At 37.9% G+C, this 20,186-nt stretch overlaps 1 protein-coding gene across 3 annotated transcripts in view; it reads right to left on the minus strand.

The window, feature by feature from the left end:
- Positions 1-2,200: 2,200 nt before the first annotated feature.
- GOLM2 (golgi membrane protein 2) overlaps positions 2,201-20,186 on the minus strand; it is a 39,101-nt gene continuing 21,115 nt past the window's right edge. For 2 of the 3 annotated variants that reach the window (XM_065411746.1, XM_065411745.1), the window contains 3 exons: positions 18,140-18,316; positions 9,057-9,224; positions 2,201-4,013 (listed from right to left, as the gene is read on the minus strand). In XM_065411746.1, coding sequence (XP_065267818.1) covers positions 3,943-4,013; positions 9,057-9,224; positions 18,140-18,316 — 416 coding nt within the window. In that variant the 3' untranslated portion in view covers positions 2,201-3,942. The remainder of the gene's footprint in view (positions 4,014-9,056; positions 9,225-18,139; positions 18,317-20,186) is intronic. The other variant, XM_065411747.1, reaches the window with a different exon arrangement.

Below are 20,186 nucleotides of genomic sequence, written 5' to 3' on the forward strand. Positions count from 1 at the left end.
CTGTAAAAAAAATCACTTTAAACTGAAAACAAAGAGGCTTAATTATAATTCATAGCAAGACTAGTATTAGATGGTGAGTCCACCAACCATCCAGTATGAATTGTATCCACTTTAGTGATTTTACTAGGGTCTAAAAATGGCAGATAACATTTGTTATAAAATGGAGGAAATTATGCTGCCAGGCAACAGCAGCCACAGAGGATGTAAAATATTGAGACCTATTCCAAATAGGATATTTGTTCAGACAGAGCTACTAACCAGATCAAGATGATGCCAGTGCAAGGCAGAATTACACACCGGAGTTTGGTGCAAAATATTTTTTTAAATGAGACAAGGTGGGTGAAATATCTTTTATAAGACAAAGGAATGATTTTTTTTTTTTTTTAAGTAGACAATCCCTTATTGTTTCAAAAAATAAATATTCAAAAGGGGCAGAGTCCCAAATGCAGGTAAGAAAGTTATGATTATGGTGTTCCTGATGCAATGTTGTAATGGAGAGAGAGAGATCATCACACAAAGCAGACCTAGAGAGGACTGAACAGTTAAATTTGAAAAATAAACATTGAGTTACGTAGTGACAGATTTATGTAAGATATACTTAGTATATGCAGTGTGGTCAAGTTGGTGTTTCAGTAAAGTTACTCTAAGCCAGTGGCTCTCAACCTGTTTACCATTGTGGGCCACATCCAATACTACCTGTGTGGCCCTGAGGATGTCACATGGGCCGCAGCTGTGCTGATTGGGCCGGAGATTGAGAACCACTGCTCTAAGATGACATTAGACTGTTACAATACACCTACCTAGGTTCAGAACATTTAAAATTAGTGTGATAATGATCAGTTTATTTACCACCTGTAATAAAATGAAGGGCGGGGCGGGGGGGGAGGGAGGAAGCTCCCTTTTATGGACACTCAGCCAGCCAGCTATAAAGTCCCTCTTGGTGGCTGTTCTCTGCTTGCTTTACCTGTAAAGGGTTAAAAAGTCTCCCTGGCTAGGTAAAAGAAAGGGAGTGGGCACTTGACCACAAGAGCCAATGGGAGGGCTAGAACTTTTTAAAATTGAGAAAAAAAACCCCTTCCCTTTGTCTGTTGTTGTTCTCCAGAGAGGGGACAGAGCAGGACAGGGCTGGAGCTATGCTGTTAAAAGCTTTAAAACCAGGTATGAAAAAGCATCAAATCATACCTCAACCCTACTTATCTGAACCCCACAAATATGTAAGTAATCAGGGAATGTCTAGGAAGACACTATTAGGGTTATTTCTTATTGGCTTGTGGACTCCTCTGTGCTAACGCCAGATGCTTTTGTTTTGCTTGTAACCTTTAAGCTGAACCTCACGAAAGCTATCTTGATGTTTTTTGTAATTGTTTCTTTTAAGATCTAGCAAAAAGCGTAAGTTCCAAATGCATTTACTTTCTTTTGGGGTTTAATAAAATTTACCATGTTTAAGAACAGGATTGGATTTGTGTGTCCCTAAGAGGTTTGTGCATATGTTGTTTAATTAGCTGGTGGCAACAGCTGATTTCCTTTGGTTTTTTCCTCAGCTCTTCCCAAGAACAGGGGGTGAAAGGGCTTGAGGGTACCCCACAGGAAGGAATTCCCAAGTGTTCCTTCCTGGGTTCTCAAAAGGGGTTGGGTTTTTTTGCACTTGGGTGGTGGCAGCATCTACCCATCCAAGGTCAGAGAGAAGCTGTAACCTTGGGAGTTTAATACCAGGCCTGGAGTGGCCAGTATTAATTTTTAAAATCCTTGTGGGCCCCCACCTTCTGCACTTGAAGTGCCAGAGTGGGGAATCAGCCTTGACACCACCTAAATTACTGTTTCCACAGGATGTTTAAATATTTAGTGTCCACATTTCATTCTGACATAACTTTCTTAAACCAACCTAGAAGGGGAGCTAGGTTCTGTAGTGGCCTAGCCTTTCTGCATATGAAAATCTAAGTTAATATCCTGTATTTAGAATCACAAGTGAAAGCATATCTTGAGGTGTATGGGCTCCTCCAAAATAACTATGCTGGTTGGCATATAAACAGCAGCTTTCACAGCATTTGCTTACGCATGGCTAGTATTCAGCAATCCATCACTTTTATGAAGACATTAATGCACTACAAAAAAAACACCACCACACACAAAAATTCAAGGCAAAAAGAATGAACTTCAGATACATACGATTTGTCTAAAATAGCCCACAAAGCCAATAATGAGACAGTGAAAACTTAATTTATTAGAACCCAACAAACGGTTTCAGTAACTGAATCTTGAACACCTCATTCAGGACAAAAATTACATTTTGAAATTTTCTTAAGTAAAATCTTGCAGTGTACATGTACAGTATCTACTGAAGACTGCTAGTTTTAAAATTTTGAGATCTGTATAGTATTGGGGTATTGTTATGGCATCTCACTGAGCAGGTTCAGCTTTTTATTTTCATGTTGAAAATATATTCTCACACCATGCAATTTTTTTTAAGTGTGTAATGAATAGTCCTGGCTTAAGTATACAAGCTCAAGTCTTTAAAAAAAGTCAGATGCTTAAGCAGAATCTTCTCAAAGATTTATTTTCATGAAGTTATTATATATTTAAGACTTGTTACTGAAGTCAAAAAAATTGATGACCTTTTAAATTTATTCAAAATTTTCACGTAATCACCACAATGAATCAAATGTAATACGATGCTATTTTAAATTTGAACCTGAGTACAGAGATAGCAAAGTACAATCACCCCTGTCATAGGCCCCATAAATTCTATTCACAGTAGCCCTTTTTGAGAAGCAGGTAGCGTTAATAACCTTAAATTTGAACTTACTGTAAATAAACAAAACCATTTCTGTAGAATTCAGAACGTATTTAAACCCAGAATACAAAAAAGTATCTACCTTACAAACTCTTCTGAAACAGAAAAGCAATAGTGCAGATGTCAAATGTTTGAAGAGATATGTATCAGAGTATTAAACTTTAAATTAAAATGACAGACTTGAGCTGTTCATGAAATTAGAGGGTTCATATGATTATATCTAGTGATTGCAAAGACTGCACATACTTTCCTTTAGTTTTCTCTATGTGAACTATTTATACAGAACTGTTGTAGACTACTTCTAATTTAAGAAACAGTTGTAACCTTTAAAGGTGTTAGCAAATACGTTTCACAGCTTTGTTAAGGGAAGTTTTAAAATACTGATTCAGTTTTTAGTTTGACTGGTGAAATCAGCTAGCCATACCTCTTCCAGCATGGATCAAGTTCCTATTACTTTAATATCACTGATTTCCAACTATGGATATAAACTTTGGTCACTGTGTGCTAGGATTAAATGGCTCTGATTTCTGGAAAGTTGCTGTAGAATGTTTCAGTCACCGATCTCTGTTCTTAATTTATTAAGGAAGGTGCAACCCATAAATATTTTTACACATTTTCATTCAGTTGTCTCAATTGAAAGCTTACCTGCAAAATACAGCACCCATAGAAAACAAAGGGGTATTTTCATTCATACAGATAATATATTCCTGTATAAAAGGAGTCCTTCGGCTGTCCAATTGTTTCCACAGTATATTTGTTCCATATGTAAGATACAAACTGTACAAGTTCTCCAGTTTACAAGATTTCCTAATTTGCAGAAACAATTCAGCCTAAATTGGTAATATATTAAGTTTGTTTTAAATGCAAAGATTACAGGTAAGGTACAGTCTTTAAATTTAATTGGCTCACTATAACAGAACAGAAATGTCATTTTGATAATACAATTTGCAATAGTACAACTATGTACATATATATATACACACACAGCATTTTATGTCTCCTTCCATTACTTAACTAACATTAAGTAAATTGATTTTAAGTAACCTATTACTGTTTCTTTATTACCATCTTAAGGAATACTGAAACAAAAATAGTTCAGTTTTGAAGCACTTCAATTCTGTTGCAAATTCTCTTAGATATTAATTCAGGCTTTAAAGCACATCATTGAAGCGTGACTTTCCATAGTCTCCAAGGTCCATTTGAAGTTCTTTCTCTTCATCATCTGCAATTGAAATATTCAGATCAAAATTAATATACAACTAAATGATCACTACTGAAACTCATTTAAAAATAGCTTTCCAGAACACATCTGGTTACAGACATATGTGGGTACTGACATGGGTGCACACCACATTAAACCTGCCTGTTCACAAGAACAGAGTAGACAGGCCAGAGATGGCATGATGGCTATACACCTCTACTCCGATATAATGCTGTCCTCGGGAGCCAAAAAATCTTACCGTGTTATAGGTGAAACCGCATTATATTGAACTTGCTTTGATCTGCTGGAGTGTGCAGCTCCCCCCCCACCCACCCCAGAGCACTGCTTTACCGCGTTATATCCAAACTCATGTTTTATCGGGTCACGTTATATCGGAGTAGAGGTGTATCTAATTACAAACCCAGTGGTTTTCATTTTTTGGGTTGCCTCTGCTGAAGAAGTGGGATTTTGACGGCGCTAGATACCCTTATTTTGGAGTGCTGAGTGTCAGAGATTTGATTGATTTTAAGGGATTCTAGGACTGGTAATATTTACCAGTTGAGAATGTCCCTTTCAATTGTGCCACACAATCCTATTAGATCCAAATCCTTTCCAGAAGAACTCGAGACTTTGTGCCTTCTCCATTTTCCCCCACATTCACAGACAGTGCATTACAAGAAAAAACCCCACACAACATAACTGCCAAAAAAGTTGAATATGGTCTGATAATGAACCAAGCTATAAATTTCTTCTATCTCTTCCTCATGAGCACAAAAAGGAGGAACACTCCAAAAATCTTTGGCACAGTCAATTGTGAAGCAGTGGAATCCATGTCCAGTATTTCAAATTGTACTTTTAAATCAGTGTTTTTGAAGTCTGCTATTTTAAAGTTTTCTATTGAGCCTCTAAGACACCATAGTAGTGTCTCATGAAGTCTTTAAACAGCAAACTCTAGACTTCAGTTTTGTATTTTATATATTAGCTGTATTTTTTTTTTATAGTTTTCTTTCATCTTCAGATCAAGTCAATCTTTGTTGTGTGTTCATTTTCAGTGTCATCATACTGCGTATGATAAAATGCTCAGTTACCCCCTTTCTGCTCAAAAGATGAATGCAGTTACCCAGAAAGGTTATCATCTGACTGATATCCACCGTGTCATTTATGACATTTACCTGCTCAGGACTTGCGGAAAAAAATATTTTAAGCCAGACATTAACCACAGGTAGAGAGAAAAGATTTCTTTGGAGTGTGAGATCCAAGATTCCCCTCAGCATTCCCACCCAGCCCCACTGCTAATCCCAGATGCCAGAAAGTGGTCGAATTTCTAATCAGATACCATGTATGAACACTGCATGGCGGATTGCATCCTTCATATCAGCCTTTGGTTGGTAGGGCTTTTGATAGATTTGTAACTTCATCCTCAACCACTGGAAGGGAAGAGGAGTTCTCTCTTCTCTTCCAGAATCTCAACATTCAACACTCCTGCTTTCCAGCTTTGACTCTTTATGTATTTTCCCCTCTAAAAATTCCAGCATCCCAGTTGCTGTTTCTTTACCCAATTGTATAATTAACTAAAGCTCACTATTTATCCCTAACATGGCTACTTTACTAGCATCCATAGCAGGCACACTTGTCCCTTATTTCAGAAGGATTAATGTTTTTAAATGGCACAGTTCAAACTAGATTTTTGGGTTTACCAAACTTTGCAATACCCCGGCAATCTACCACAGCAATTGTCAAACTTTACTGTCCTGTTCTATTTCTTCTTTCCAGCCTAACATGGGGCTCTGGCCTTTTCCTTACTGCTTTCAAACCAAGAAAGCTGAAGTTCCAGATTCAGCAATGGCAAATTCTGAAAGATATTTCAAAGCTTTGAGCTCCCCTTCTTCACATTTGTTGCATCCCTCCCATTCCTAGAAGTAACACGGGCAAGGTTCACTGCTGGAAGAGGTTTACTTAGATCTTCACTCAAATGTGTCTTATTCAGAAAGTTCCCACTGGAATCTTCCTTCCTAAAGCACTTTGCATTTGCAAGCTGGAAAGCGTCAGTTTTAAGGGTTAGTATCCTAACAATTCTGTAACAAGTCTTACCGTCATATTACATACTGCAATAGTCCAAGTCTCAAATTTAACCTATGTGAAATGTGCTCTGGTTCCTTAGGAGGTAGCTAATACAGAGTGTACATTACAATGAAACCAGGCTGCCATGGGTTCAGGAGTATTTCAGTTGTGCCAAAGACTCATAATACAGGTGTCAAGAATTATTAAAAAAGATTAAAGCCACTCATGAAGACTGCACCCCCTAGGGGATTTCTCTTATATGAATGTGAAATTTGCAAACATTGATATTGCTATTAAATACAATCTGGAACATAAACATATTGTGATAAAAAACAAGAGCTGCTTAACTGGATTTGTTTGCACCTACAATACTTTGTGCTTTGCCTTTAAAGCCACAGAATATTTTCCAAAAACATTCTGGTTTCACTTTAGACAAAGGCCATTGAGATTTTTTTCCTTCTACTCATTACAACAATGAAACCATGTCACCAAAAAGCGTGTTGACTAAACACATTTTAATGCTTCCCCTGAACAAAGGGTTGTTGGCTTTTCCGTCATTGATTTGTACACCAAAAATCAGGCAAATAACCAGCACACAGAAAAACAGAGCAAATACCCAGCTGTCATTCCTTTTCCCTTCAGTTCCAAGCCACTTCTTTCATCTTGAACCTGTAGAGATCATATCTGCCACTCCTCTTCTCAGGCAGATGCTCACACGTTAACACACTAACCTTTACCGACAAAAATTAAGCCCATTGTCACTTTTGATGTAGACAGTATGAGTTCCAAAAATCTAAGTTTCCTGTCTGCTAGTCCAAAATAAAGCCGCAGAAACCAGATTACTGAATTGTCAGGCATCATATCTGTAAACGTCCAAGACTTTTACAAAGCTATTTCTCTTTGCCACCGGCTGATCCAAATCAATATTAGGTACAAACAAGTTAAAGCAATTTACAACCCAAGGCATATTCGATTAAATACAATTTAACCACAGCTCTCTGTGCCTCTGACTTTTCAATTTCCCACCAACATACCTAATAGAATCGTGCTGTAAGAACTGGTGTACAAAATAGTATACTAAAATACGCTGCTTATAGTAGCATGCAACACAAGTGATGTTTACTCTTAATCTCATCACTTGCTCTGTAGAATACAAACCACTATAACGGTGGGTTACTATTGAAAGGTCAGTCAAAACTGAATCCAACCTAAGAACTCTCACACTGAGCTCTCAGTGAGCAAGAGCTGCATACTGGAGGGGAACAATCCTGCACTGGCACATATCTAGTCCAACGCTGACCTAATCAGTTTTTCCCCCCAACTCCGACTTATGATTCATAGAGCACAGCAGTAAAGAGAGAGAGGGGACTGTACTGAGTGGAATACAGAACACTAGCACTTTGAGAAGATTTAGGAGGGGTCATAGTATTATAGGGGCTAAAATGAAAAGCTAGGCAATATGGCTAAGGTTTTAAAAAACTGGAGTCATAGTCACCTGCCTGAATTGTCAAAAGAGATGAGCATCCAACAAGTACCTACTGAGGGAGCTGTTGGATGCTCATCTCTTTTGAAAAACCAGACAGAAGCCTAACTTTAAGCTCCTATTTTTGAAAATCTTGATGCATGGTTTAGATAGTTACACATGTGAGTGTCTAGATAGGACTCTTTCCTTAACGTTACAAGATGGAAGGTTCAGAGCAGACACCCCATACTTCTGTAAGTCAATGGCAATAAAATAAACAGGCTATGTTTTCTACTTGGTCAGATCTCCAAATCGAAGATACAAAGTGGGTTTTACAGACCATTAGAACTGAAGACATGGCAGCCCTATTCAGATGAAACTGAAGACAGTAATCCAGTGCATTTAGAAATGCACCTGTCACATTTGATCAAAACTGCAAGAACAGGAGCCTCATGCTGGAAGAGCAGCAGTAATTTTCATTTGTCAGTAAGTTAATTCATTGCTCAAAGTTCCGATCTGTACTTATGTACGCTTTCACCTGTTCATTAGCTTTCCCACGCCAACACTGCCACAGTATGATGCATATTTAAGTGCACAACTACACTAGTCAGTTGGTTCTAGCCATATTTAGGGTATCCATTAACTATGCTTAGAAGAAAGTCTTTCAAATTTATTTCCTGCTGTACAGACCTTGTAATCTGGGAACTTTTCAGGAAAAGAATATGTGGTTACAATAAGATGATCAAGAACAGGGCACATATAGAACTTCAAAATATTTTGTCTTATGCACTTTTCCTTTAGTTGGAAATATATTTAGAACCCTAAACATTTTCTCCATAAAATTGTGCAAACTTTTCACAAACTACTACTACACTACCATACAACATTAATAGTGTAACTGGAGACAGGCAACAAAGAGTCAATACACTGAAGTACACGCAGAACAAAAGATGGAGGCATGCACATATAAATGGATATTAGCTGACTGAGTTAACTAGTTCTGAAGTTAATAGGGTGAATTGAATGTCTGTTGAATCTGTGTATTAAGCACAAAAATGTTTAGTATAGCTTTTAGCTGCTAAATGATGATAATTTTACGATCAGCAAACATATAGCATCCTAAGATAGTTGTGATACTATAGATATAAGTAGTATTCTCAAAATACATGTTAATATGCCTTTGAAATTGTTTTAATAATGCAGAAGCATGTGTGTTCAAAATAACTAGCTACGAGACTTCCTGATTATTGAAGGCAAATAAAACTGTTCCTGAAATTTCAGTCATCCTAACTTTACTAGCATAATAAAGCAGATTGTTTCAAAGATTTTTATACAATGTTAAAATATACTGTATTGAAAACCATTATAAGGTTGGTTTTGAAACAGTAAGTATAAACATAAGAGAAAGACTGCCTGAAGAACATTTCTTTCATGCTAAGGCAGTTTTGATTAGCTAGTAATATTGAAGCTGTACACAAATTCAACAAGTAAACTCAGTGTGGATTTTTCTTTAGTGGGATGGAGACAAGGCCCAAGCTCACCTTGGACGTCTTCTTCTCCACCATCACCATCCTCTTCTTCATTGTAGGCCAGTTCAGCCTGTTTGTCTGCCTCATACTCACCCACGTTACCATCATCCCCATTATAATCCGCCAATTTAGAGCCATGCTGCGGATCAACAGGGGATTCATTCTCATCAAAGAATCGGCCTGTGAAGTAGGCAAAGGATTAAGTCAGAAGCAAAGAGGAAAGAAAAGAAAAGAAAGGATTCTAACAAAGCAGACGATAGGTTAGAATCTTCAGTCCTTGTAGCCATGTCACTTGTGAAAAACTAATACTGTTTTATGAAAACATCTCCATGCAAAAAGATTTACTTGATCATTTAAACAGAGTTATGAGAATTCTGCTTGTCAGTGGCACATGCCAGCTAGCTCTTGCGGTATTTGGTTACTATGGGCTTCACTCTTTGGAGAAAAAAGTGTTTAAATAAAAGGCTCCATATATGAAGATCCAGAAATACCATTCACTTTTCCTCAAATGCCAGGATTTATCCACGAATATGAAGAATTTTGAATTTAGATTTGCCTGACTTTTACCATCACATTGGCAAAAATTCAAAAAATCTTCTCCTTAGAAAGCAGATTGGTGGTTTTCTGCTCACGGTGAAATATAAATACTTCAAAGGAATTCAGCTAGTCTCTTGAGTGCACCATGCTGTCTATGGGTTCAATCCAACAAAGATCTGTCTGGAGTCTTTGGAATATTTTTGTTGAACTATGTAGTTACTATATCTTTATACTAACTTTCCTGTTACGATTTAAAGTTTAAAAAAATATAGTAAATATCTTCTTATGCTTTTAAGCGGGTATGAAGAATAGTTTCACAGTGAAATAAGGTACTACAAAAAACATGAATTAATTAGAACTATAAAACGGATACACAAACTAAAAATATATGAGAAAAGATTAATGGTTTAATGTCAAATTGAGAACAGGTGTTCAGTGGAGTATCCAGGGGAGTCTGAGTCCACTACAATTCAAGACATTTATCAACTACTTGGAGGAGAGTGCGCAATATGATAATCAAATTCGCAGATATGAACCTGGAAGGATTGCAACTGGAGACTAGATTAAAATGCAATACAATCTTTATATATTGGAGAGAAGCTAAAAATTGAGATTTGAGGAGATCACAATCATCACCGATGTAAAGTCACATATGTAAAAAGCAATTAAATGCAGAAAAACTGAATGGGAGAATGCCACTTCAACATTCGTATCAGAGAAAAGTGTGCATGCAGTGGATGACTTGACTATGAGAGTGGCATTGTTTTAAGAAAAGCTAATGCTTCATTGTGTACAGTAACATGTGATTAACAGAGATTGGCAAATACGGAGTAAGGTTTTCCACAAAGATTTGTTTGAATTTTTAAGTGAGTTCTCTTCAGCTATGTTTGTACGTCTTTTTTATTGCACTAATATTCACAGAAAGCAAATCTGAGTTTAACTGGCACAAGTGTCCACAGAAAGTTTCTAAGTTTCTAATACAAGGAAATTGGAAGATTACAGGCACAGATATGTACTACATGCATTTATGCAGTCTCAAAAAACAAAAACACAGGGGACAGAAACAACATCACATTTCTTCTTTGAGCAATCACAGGTAGTGCACACGTCTATTGAGCTGTACTGGCCTATTCTCAGAACTTTTCAAAATTAATCCATATATAAGACGACGCACAAAAATAGTTTCCTATACCAGGTTAGAGGAAATTATGACCTGCTCACAAGCAGAAAGTCAAATTTAGATACGAGTGGGAAATGTGTAATGTATCTAAAAAATGTTAGAGACAATTGCTTTAATTAGCACTAAGTTAATTACTGCTTGAATTCTTGGTACTGCATTTTAAACAAATCAAAGTCAGAACTCAGGAGAGAAGTACACTTGTTAAGTTTTGTAAATAAAGACATATGAGGAAAAGAAGAACTGATCATGCTCAGTCTACAGAAAAAGAAATGACACTAAGTCTTCAAATATGAAGAGAACCGATCAACTTTAGTCAGCCAAAGTTAGCATAACTTACAGTCAGATAATTCAGGTTAAAAACGGAGGAACACAGGTAGGAATAAAATATAGCTGCTAAAGAGCTGTGTCAGATATTGAAGGCTAGAATGGACAAATATTTATCAAGATTTAGTTAAGAATAATTAAACCCACTGTGCCACAACAAAGAGCAAGATATTTGAGGACAAACAGTAGTTACTATCAACCCAAATGATTCTGTGGTACTGACTTGTAGCCATCATGTGCCAGAAACATCAGAAAAGTGTGTTTTTGAATAAAATTTCCCACCAAAAAGAGAATCTATGGCCAACTGATGGCGCAGTGCCAATTGATATAATGAGACTATAGGTTCTGCATTTTTTCATTGTTCTCTAGCTTTGCAGAGTCTGTTTAAGTGTGTATTTGGGACATTACTGTAAGATTCCTTGCTATCTGAGGCTTTATTCTGCAGCATATAGCATGTGGATACACTGGTATGCCATTCACCTATATGTTACAGGACCAGGAAGGGCCCCAAGTGGTTCAGATATTCAGTCCATCAACAGAATGGGCTTTGTGCACAGCCAGAAGACACCATAAGGTGGACAACTGCCACTTGATAAAAAGTTAAAAGGGAGTTCCATACCCTCCTTTCAAAGAAATGCCAAGCCCTTCAGAATTTCTAAAAAGATAAAAGTATATGGAACACATGTAAGGACACAAAATGAGGTCTTAGTACACTCAACTCGCCTCTAATACTATTCTTTTATTTACAGATGTCCAGCTTTAGCAAAAGACTAAACAGAATAGTCTATATTTCTTTATTTTTAAAACAGCCTATTAGGTTGGTTTAGTTTAAATTAGTTATAAATACTATTAAATAAAGAGATTCATATGCACAGATGAACCTTAATTTGCTATTAAGAACATATTCATTTCTTAAGAGACATGCTCACTTTGGGGAAATTTTTTGTTGGAGATTCAAACAACTTCCATGGCTATAGTTCCATTAAATTTTCCTGATTTCAAATAAAATTCATACAATACAATATTTTGTCCATTGATACATGAATAGAAATAGTTTAATCTCAATTGCATGACACTGCTCAAATGTTTAAAAAAAAAAAAAAATCAAACTTCAGTACCAGTATATAAGAGACATGAAAAACATCTATCATTTTGAGAATTCATTAAAGGTTAAGCCTCAATGTAAAACTTGAAAGCAGGAGATGAAGTGTTTGGACCAATTTCTAGTGTTCAAAAAATAAAACCAAGCAGACCAAGTGTGATTTAACAGGACAGTAAAATTTGGCAACAAACACCATTCAAATCCTTAAAAAGATCAAAAAATGAATTTCACTGATATTGCACACCAAGTTTCTCACCAATTTAAAAATAAGGGCATATAATTGCCAATTTAAAAAAATTCAGTTTACAGAGATTGAGCTTGGCATGAGAGTTACTTTTCTTTTTAGTTAACATACCCAGGTCTTCCTACAAGTTGTGAGAAGATTATTAGTTATTTGTATTATGGAAGTACACACAGGCTTATTATTTATTTGTATTACGGAAGAACAAATGAGATCAAAGCTCTGCTGTGCTAGCTGTTATATGCACATCCAAGGTCTGAGACACACTCCTTGTTCCAAAGAGCCTAACAATCTAAACAATCTAAACCAAGCAGCTTTGTACTACAAGAGAAATAAAGAAAATATAGGCTTTGATACTACGGGGAAAAGGTGCTATAGAAAATCCCAAAAGATTACATTACAAAAATAAGGGACCAAGAAAACAAAAGCTTTCAGTAAATTGGTCATGTAGGTTAGGTGTGGAGTTTTTCCCATTTAAAGCTTGTAGTGAGAATTCTGTTAATTTAAAAACAGATTTCCTGGAGATTTCACTTTTACTTAAACTCTCACTCTTTACCATGTGCCCTGCAAAAGCTTGATATTTCATTACATTAATATCTGTAAAGTGTTATGGACTCTCAGAAGCACCAAGAGCTAAATTATTATATTTATACGATACATCATCTGCCCTTTTTCTTGAATGAGCTGACTGCAGCCAGGTATGGAAACAAGCTAAGTAACTGCTCCTACAAAACCATTACTGTTTAGAAAACTGTCCACAAGTATTCCACTTCTGGTGTGCCTGCCTCCCCTCCCACCATGCATACAACGTCAGATTCTTTTCAACAGCAGTGTCCCCTGGGGACTCACCTGTGCCCTGTAACCAAGGGCATAAGGGTTGGACAGCCACAACCAGCCTTCACTGCCTTACTGCCAAAGACAAGCTGGAACCCATGCTGAGCACTGTGCAATTTCCTTCTCTAGCTAGTTTTTAAGTCAGCATTGTAGTTATAATTCTTAGATTTGTATACTTTTTAAACTCATTGGCAAAAAAACAAACAACCAGAATTTAGATGGGAGGTGCTCCAGCACAGTACCACCTGGACATGGTGAAATCAAAATCCCCAGGATCCTGTCCCTCTTGCAAAGCCACTATTCATATTAATAATGGACACCTGAGGTGCTTCTTCCGCCTCACTGAAGCACACGTATTGCTCAAATGCTCGTCAGGCTTTTTCTGACACACACAAACACAGAGGGAATCCCACCTAAACCTTTTCCTCATGGAAAGGTCCCTCAGGGTATCTTCCAAGCCAGAGTAGGCAGTGTCAGTTAGTGCTCCTGTAAGCCCTGGGTCCAGTCCTCAGCAAGCTAGTCCCATACATCCATCACAGCCTCCTCCAAACTCTCCTGGATGCAGAGTTCTGAGGTGAGAGGGAGGAAAACACCGCTCTCAAAGTGATGAGAGAGACAGAGCTCCCTCACCAGCACCCAGGAGAGTAGGAGACCGTTTGAGACCTGTTGTGCCTCTGACACCTCAACACCAGCTGGTTTCCAGATGGCCTCTGCACTGTTTCATGAGCTGGTGCATGCCATGACTAGTACCAAAGCAATGGCACTGAAAAATCTGTTACCATGTTACCTGCTAATGTGCGAGATGCACATCCAGAGCAGATCGTTTTGGTACCAGGAGACTTAACAATAACCAGCCTCCCAAAATTGCCATTGCTAGCCACTAATAAACTCCTTGCTCCGGGGGCATCTGGGTCAGCCACCTCAGTCTGTACACAGGATAGTTAGGAACCATCTACAATGCCCGAGAGAATGGCTCCACCTATGGAGGAGATATACTCTTCCCTCCTCCACCTCAGCCAAGTAAAGTAGAGAGATGTCACCCACGTACACCTCTACCTCGATATAACACGGTCCTCGGGAGCCAAAAAAAAAAAATCTTACTGCGTTATAGGTGAAACCGTGTTATACCGAACTTGCTTTGATCCGTTGGAGTGCGCAGCCCCCCCGGAGCGCTGCTTTACCGCGTTATATCAGAATTCATGTTATATCAGGGTAGAGGTGTACTTAACATACTCTCCTCATTTTGAGCCAAGCCATTCTGACATGGACAAAATTCCACGGGACAACAGGAGGTGATGGGGAAGGAGGGAACTCATCCCTGGGCCCTCTTGGGGAATCCTCTCTCGCCTACAACACCACATCCCAATCAGATACAATCACAGCCATTCTGGGGCCGCTGGAAGATGCAACAGCAGAAAGATTTCATCAACTGTTTCTGCCTCCAAAGCCAGGTCCTCCCTCACAGCTTAGACCACATCAAGAAGGGCAACCGGTCCACCATACTTCTCAACATCTGGACCCAGGATTTATACCAAAAATTTCTTCAAGAGACAGATGTCCAGCCAATCCCAATGGCAATAAAGTATCACCTAATGAGGCTGTCACTCCAACTGTTCCAAGCCAGTAAGGTGATTACTGGATCTTCCAGGAGCGCCTCCAACGAATGGCTCATATCTTGGAAATTCCAGTAGAAATAGCGCAAGAGAAGGTGCACATAGAATACAGGATGTCAAGAAGTATTTCCAGAAGACTGGCAATGCCAAAATATCAAAGATTTCTTGGAACAAACAAGGGATCTATGGCAGACCTGAGCATCAGTGACACCCACGTCACAGAAGACAGATAGGCACTACCAAGTCCCATTGGAGGGTATTAGTATTTCTATAATCACCCCATACCTGGATCCTTGGTGGTTGCAGCTGTCCCGAAGAGGTCTAAACAGAGACCACCCAAAGTAATACCTCTCTGGCTGTAAAGCCCATTCCTCAGCCAACTTACAGACGCACCTATCAATTAAACTGCCAAATGCTTCTGGCTAGATACAACTTCCTGAATTGGGCCAGAACATCATTTTATTGAGACACTCTCTCAGGAAAATAGGAAAGAACTTAAGATTCATCATTGAGGAGCAAATAGTAACTTGCACCTCCTTACAAGCATCCTTCGATGTCTCAAATGTCAATAAGCACCATAGCAACCCCAACTACTACATGCAAAGCATCTTGGTTGCAGTTGTCCAGTATTCTGAAGGAGGCCCAAATGACCACTGAGGGTCCTTGAAGGGTGGATCACTACCTTCTCGGTACCCATACCAATGAGGCCTTACATATGCTAAAAGACTCATGAGCCAGCTTGTGCTCTTTGGGGCCATACAGCCCCACCTCCAGGACGAACAGATATACAGGCCAACAGATATCAGAGCCTCCAAGGAAGAGGCAGAGGTCACAGAGGAGACGAACTTCTGACCCTTCCTCTACTCCCATCGGTAGGTTTGACAGCGCAGACAACAACCACATAGAACCACAGGATCTATTTTCCTGTCCTCACCTAAAGTAGTCCTCAACTTTCACCTAAATAAGTGATCCACCTGCTAGTTTTCTTCCCCAAGCCTCATACCAGTCAAGGATGGAAGCTAGATTCCATACTTTAAGATGTAGTCAGGACTTTCTCCTACTGTTTGGATTGAACAAGAACATTCAGGAATTCACCTAGAGTGTTTCTGGCGTTTGACAGAATGAAAGGACAGCACATTTCTATCCAAAGACTATCTAAATGGGTTCTGGACTGCATTAGAACATGTTATAAGGTAGAATATTGGGACCCACCTACACAGATCAGAACCTACTCTCCCAGAGCTCAAGCAGCTTCTGCAGTTTCACTACGGTATTCTAATCTCAGAGGTGTAGAACAGCTACTGGAGTTCAGTTCGCACCTTTACCCAGCACTAATCCTTGGTAGAGAGCTCCAGGTCTGGTACCTTCTTTGGCAGAGTTATCATATAGTCATTTTTCAGTGAGTTCACTGCTTGCGAGTCACAAAAACTGGAATACATGTGGACAAATCAGTCAAAAAAGAAAGAATAGGCTGCTTTAGGAAAAGTAGCTGTTCTTTGTGCACTTCTATAGCAACAGTGTCCCCTTCCAAAAGGCAAGGGAAACCAGAGTGTCAACACAAGAATTCCATTAACTAAATATTTCAATAACTTTAGATATTTCTTCCTACTAGAATAATAGACTACAAAGCACTGTTGGAGAAAGTTTGTTCAGTTCATATTTTGTTAGGTATGCAAAATAATTACTCTGAATCAAAGTCAGTTCATTTCATTTAATTGATTCTGCTTTGCTTAAAAATAAAATAAAAATTATTATATCCTTATACCTTCCTGCCTAAAAGCAGCCCAAGTGCTTCAGACTTACTATAGACAAATTAGTTTTCACTGTTCTAAAGCTTCACATTCAGAAGTAGATTTAAGAATGTTCAATCACCAAAACTTGTCTTTTGTTTCTTCCATGAATAACACGCACACCATTTGGAGAACGTGCTTTTAAAAAGTCAATACTGAACAAAAGTTAAGTTTCCATAAGTCACTTATTTTTACAGAGATGTTCATAAAATGCTTTTCAATTGGGGGGAAAAAAAACCAACCAGAAGAGGGGTTTTTTTGTTTGCTTTTTAAGAGCACAAATCTGGGATTGTAAGAGGAAGTACAAAGCCTATCCCGGTACATAGAACCACACTTCACAGGGAACTTTTCATCTGAAAAGTTTGAACACCTTTGTTTTGATGCAAGAAAAAAAAAAACCTGGATGAAATATATAAATCAATGTAAGTACTCATGCCAGTGAAACCTTGAGCTTTTAAAACTACTAAACAGTTATACAAGAAGAGACTTCCTAGGAAAACAAGACAAAATTAAATACAGTGCTAAAGTTACTCTTCTAAATGGCCTTTTCTCACTCCAAAGGAATTATAAACAAGTAATTCTTAAACAGTTGAAATTAGGTCTTGAAAAATAACTGGGTTAAGATGTACTGAAGAGCAAAGAATCCTCAATGCTAACATGAAAAACTGGATGTTTCAAAGACTGAAAACTACAATTTAAAGATGAAAAATAACAAAACATACTATATGTGTAACACACAACATGCAGTCCACATGATAAATTACAGAGCCATGTGAAACTGTATTGGTGATGCACCTTTGTTTCACCTACACTCTGCCCACTAATCCATCCTTGGCAGGACTACAACTCATTCTGCACATTAAGTGCAACTTGCTTCTGTCAGAAGAAAAATAATTCTCCAACACAGACAGAAGGCAACAGAAGGGTTCTTCTGGGAGATATGTTTGGAACAGAACAAGCTTCTGAACAATATGCAAAAAAGCAACCAAACCAAGTCAATTTCCTCCCCCATTATAGTACCAAACTATTTCTTTTAGAAGAGCATTCAAGGCACGGTCACTAAGAAAAAAGGGTCAAAACTGAGTTAAGTCATATTGGATAGATACAAGCAGCTGTCTACCTGCAACATACAAACTGATTTCAATATTTTGATTGAATGTCTTCATGCTTAATTCTTATTTAAAATGTAAAGTGTTATAAATCGCTACATTTTTAATACCCATAAAGATAGTTGAATAATTAAAACTAATCTCTCTGAACAGTGACATGCTATTGTCTTAAGAAAATTAAGGAATGTACTTTCTGTAGTAATATTTTCACATATTTAAATTTTCTGCATGTTTAATTTCTATAAGGCCACCCACACAATTAGTCACTTTGTTTGTAATGGGTGTTATTGCAACAGATATGACACAAAAAGACAGACGCATCCCAAGAGATTGAAGTACAAATACAATGGTATTGACTAACTTACTTTGCTTCATCTTCTGGAAGTCACCAACTCTTTCCTTTGGAGCTTGTTTTCCAAGTTCAGTTTCAATTTTGTGTTCTTTTTTACTTTCCAAGTTTTGTTCAGGAATCAAGAGCTGAGGAGGATTTGGAGGTATCTGCTTCACAATATTAACATTTCCTTCATTGTCAGCATTTAAATCTACAGCATGAAGAAATGTGTTATTTTGCCCTTTTAGTTTTCCTTCTGTACCATGTAAAAGGGAGCTTACAAAGCTTCCTCTAAAGATAATTTAGTGGAGTCCACACTTCTATTAATGAAGAGGGCAAGGTACTGACCGCTTCACTCAGATACTTTTCAATGTGTAGGGAAGTTTCTGACCCCATAAGCATAGGATTGTGCTAAGCTTCCTCCCCACATGCATTCTGTCCCAGATTTTTAATCAATACCTCCTGTACAGTATTTAGGATTTCAAAAGTAATTTAAATTAGGGCTGGCAATTAACTGCAGTTAAGTCAAGCAATTAACGCAAAACAAATTAACTAGATTAAAAAATAACTGATTAATCGCAGTTTTAATTGCGCTGTTAAACAACAGAATACCAAGTTAAAGTTGTTATAAATATTTTTGCATGTTTTTCTACATTTTCAAATATATTGATTTCAATTACAACACAGAATACAAAGTGTACAGTGCTCACTTTATATTATTTTTGATTACAAATATTTGCACTGTAAAAAGAAACAGTATTTTTCAATTCAGTTCATACAAGTACTGTCGTGCAATCTATTGTGAAAGTGCAACTTACAAATGTAGAATTATTTGTATTAATTTTACATAACTGCACTCAAAAACAAAACAATGTAAAACTTTATAGCTTCTACAAGTCAAAATATGAATGTTTAGCCTATCTGGAAGGATTAACAAAATTAAATCGGAGACTAAGGTTTATGATTTCAAAAAGGCTAACTTTAATAAATTAAGGCAACTAGTTAGGGAAGTAGATTGGACTAACATATTTATGGATCTAAAAACGGAAGGCGCCTGGGATTATTTCAAATTGAAGTTGCAGGAGCTGTCGGAGGCCTGTATCCCGAGAAAGGGAAAACGGTTCGTAGGCAGGAGATTTAGACCGAGCGTCTCAGACGGGTGATTAAGAAAAAACAGAAAGCGTACAAGGAGTGGAAGATGGGAGGGATCAGCAAAGAAACCTACCTTATTGAGGTCAGAGCATGTAGAGATGGAGTGAGAAAGGCCAAAAGCCGTGTAGAGTTGGACCTTGCGAGGGGAATTAAAACCAATAGTAAGAGGTTTTATAGCCATATAAATAGGAAGAAAACAAAGAAAGAAGAAGTGGGACCGCTTAAGACTATAGATGGAGTGGAGATTAAGGATAATCTAGGCATGGCACAATATCTAAACGAATATTTTGCATCGGTCTTTAATGAGGCTAATGAAAGATTTAGGAATAGTGGCAGCGTGACGGATGGGAATAAAGGAGGGGGGGTTGACATTACCGTATCCGAGGTAGAAGCCAAACTCGAACAGCTTAACGGGACTAAATCGGGCGGACCGGATGATCTTCATCCGAGAATATTAAAGGAACTGGTGCGAGAAATTGCAAGCCCGTTAGCGATAATTTTTAATTAATCTGTAAACTCGGGGGTAGTACCGTTGGACTGGAGAATAGCTAATGTGGTTCCTATTTTCAAGAAGGGGAAAAAAAGTGACCAGGGTAACTACAGGCCTGTTAGTTTAACATCTGTAATATGCAAGGTCTTGGAAAAATTTTTGAAGGAGAAAGTAGTTAAGGACCTTGAGGTCAATGGCAATTGGGACAAATTACAACACGGTTTTACGAAAGGTAGATCGTGCCAAACCAACCTGATCTCCTTCTTTGAGAAAGTAACAGATTTTTTAGATAAAGGAAATGCGGTAGATCTAATATACCTCGATTTCAGTAAAGCGTTTGATACGGTACCGCATGAGGAATTATTGGTTAAATTGGAAAAGATGGGGATCAATATGAAAATCCAGAGGTGGATAAAGAACTGGTTAAAGGGGAGACTGC

The sequence above is a fragment of the Emys orbicularis genome, chromosome 10 (assembly GCF_028017835.1).
Source record: "Emys orbicularis isolate rEmyOrb1 chromosome 10, rEmyOrb1.hap1, whole genome shotgun sequence".
NCBI lineage: Eukaryota > Metazoa > Chordata > Testudines > Emydidae > Emys > Emys orbicularis.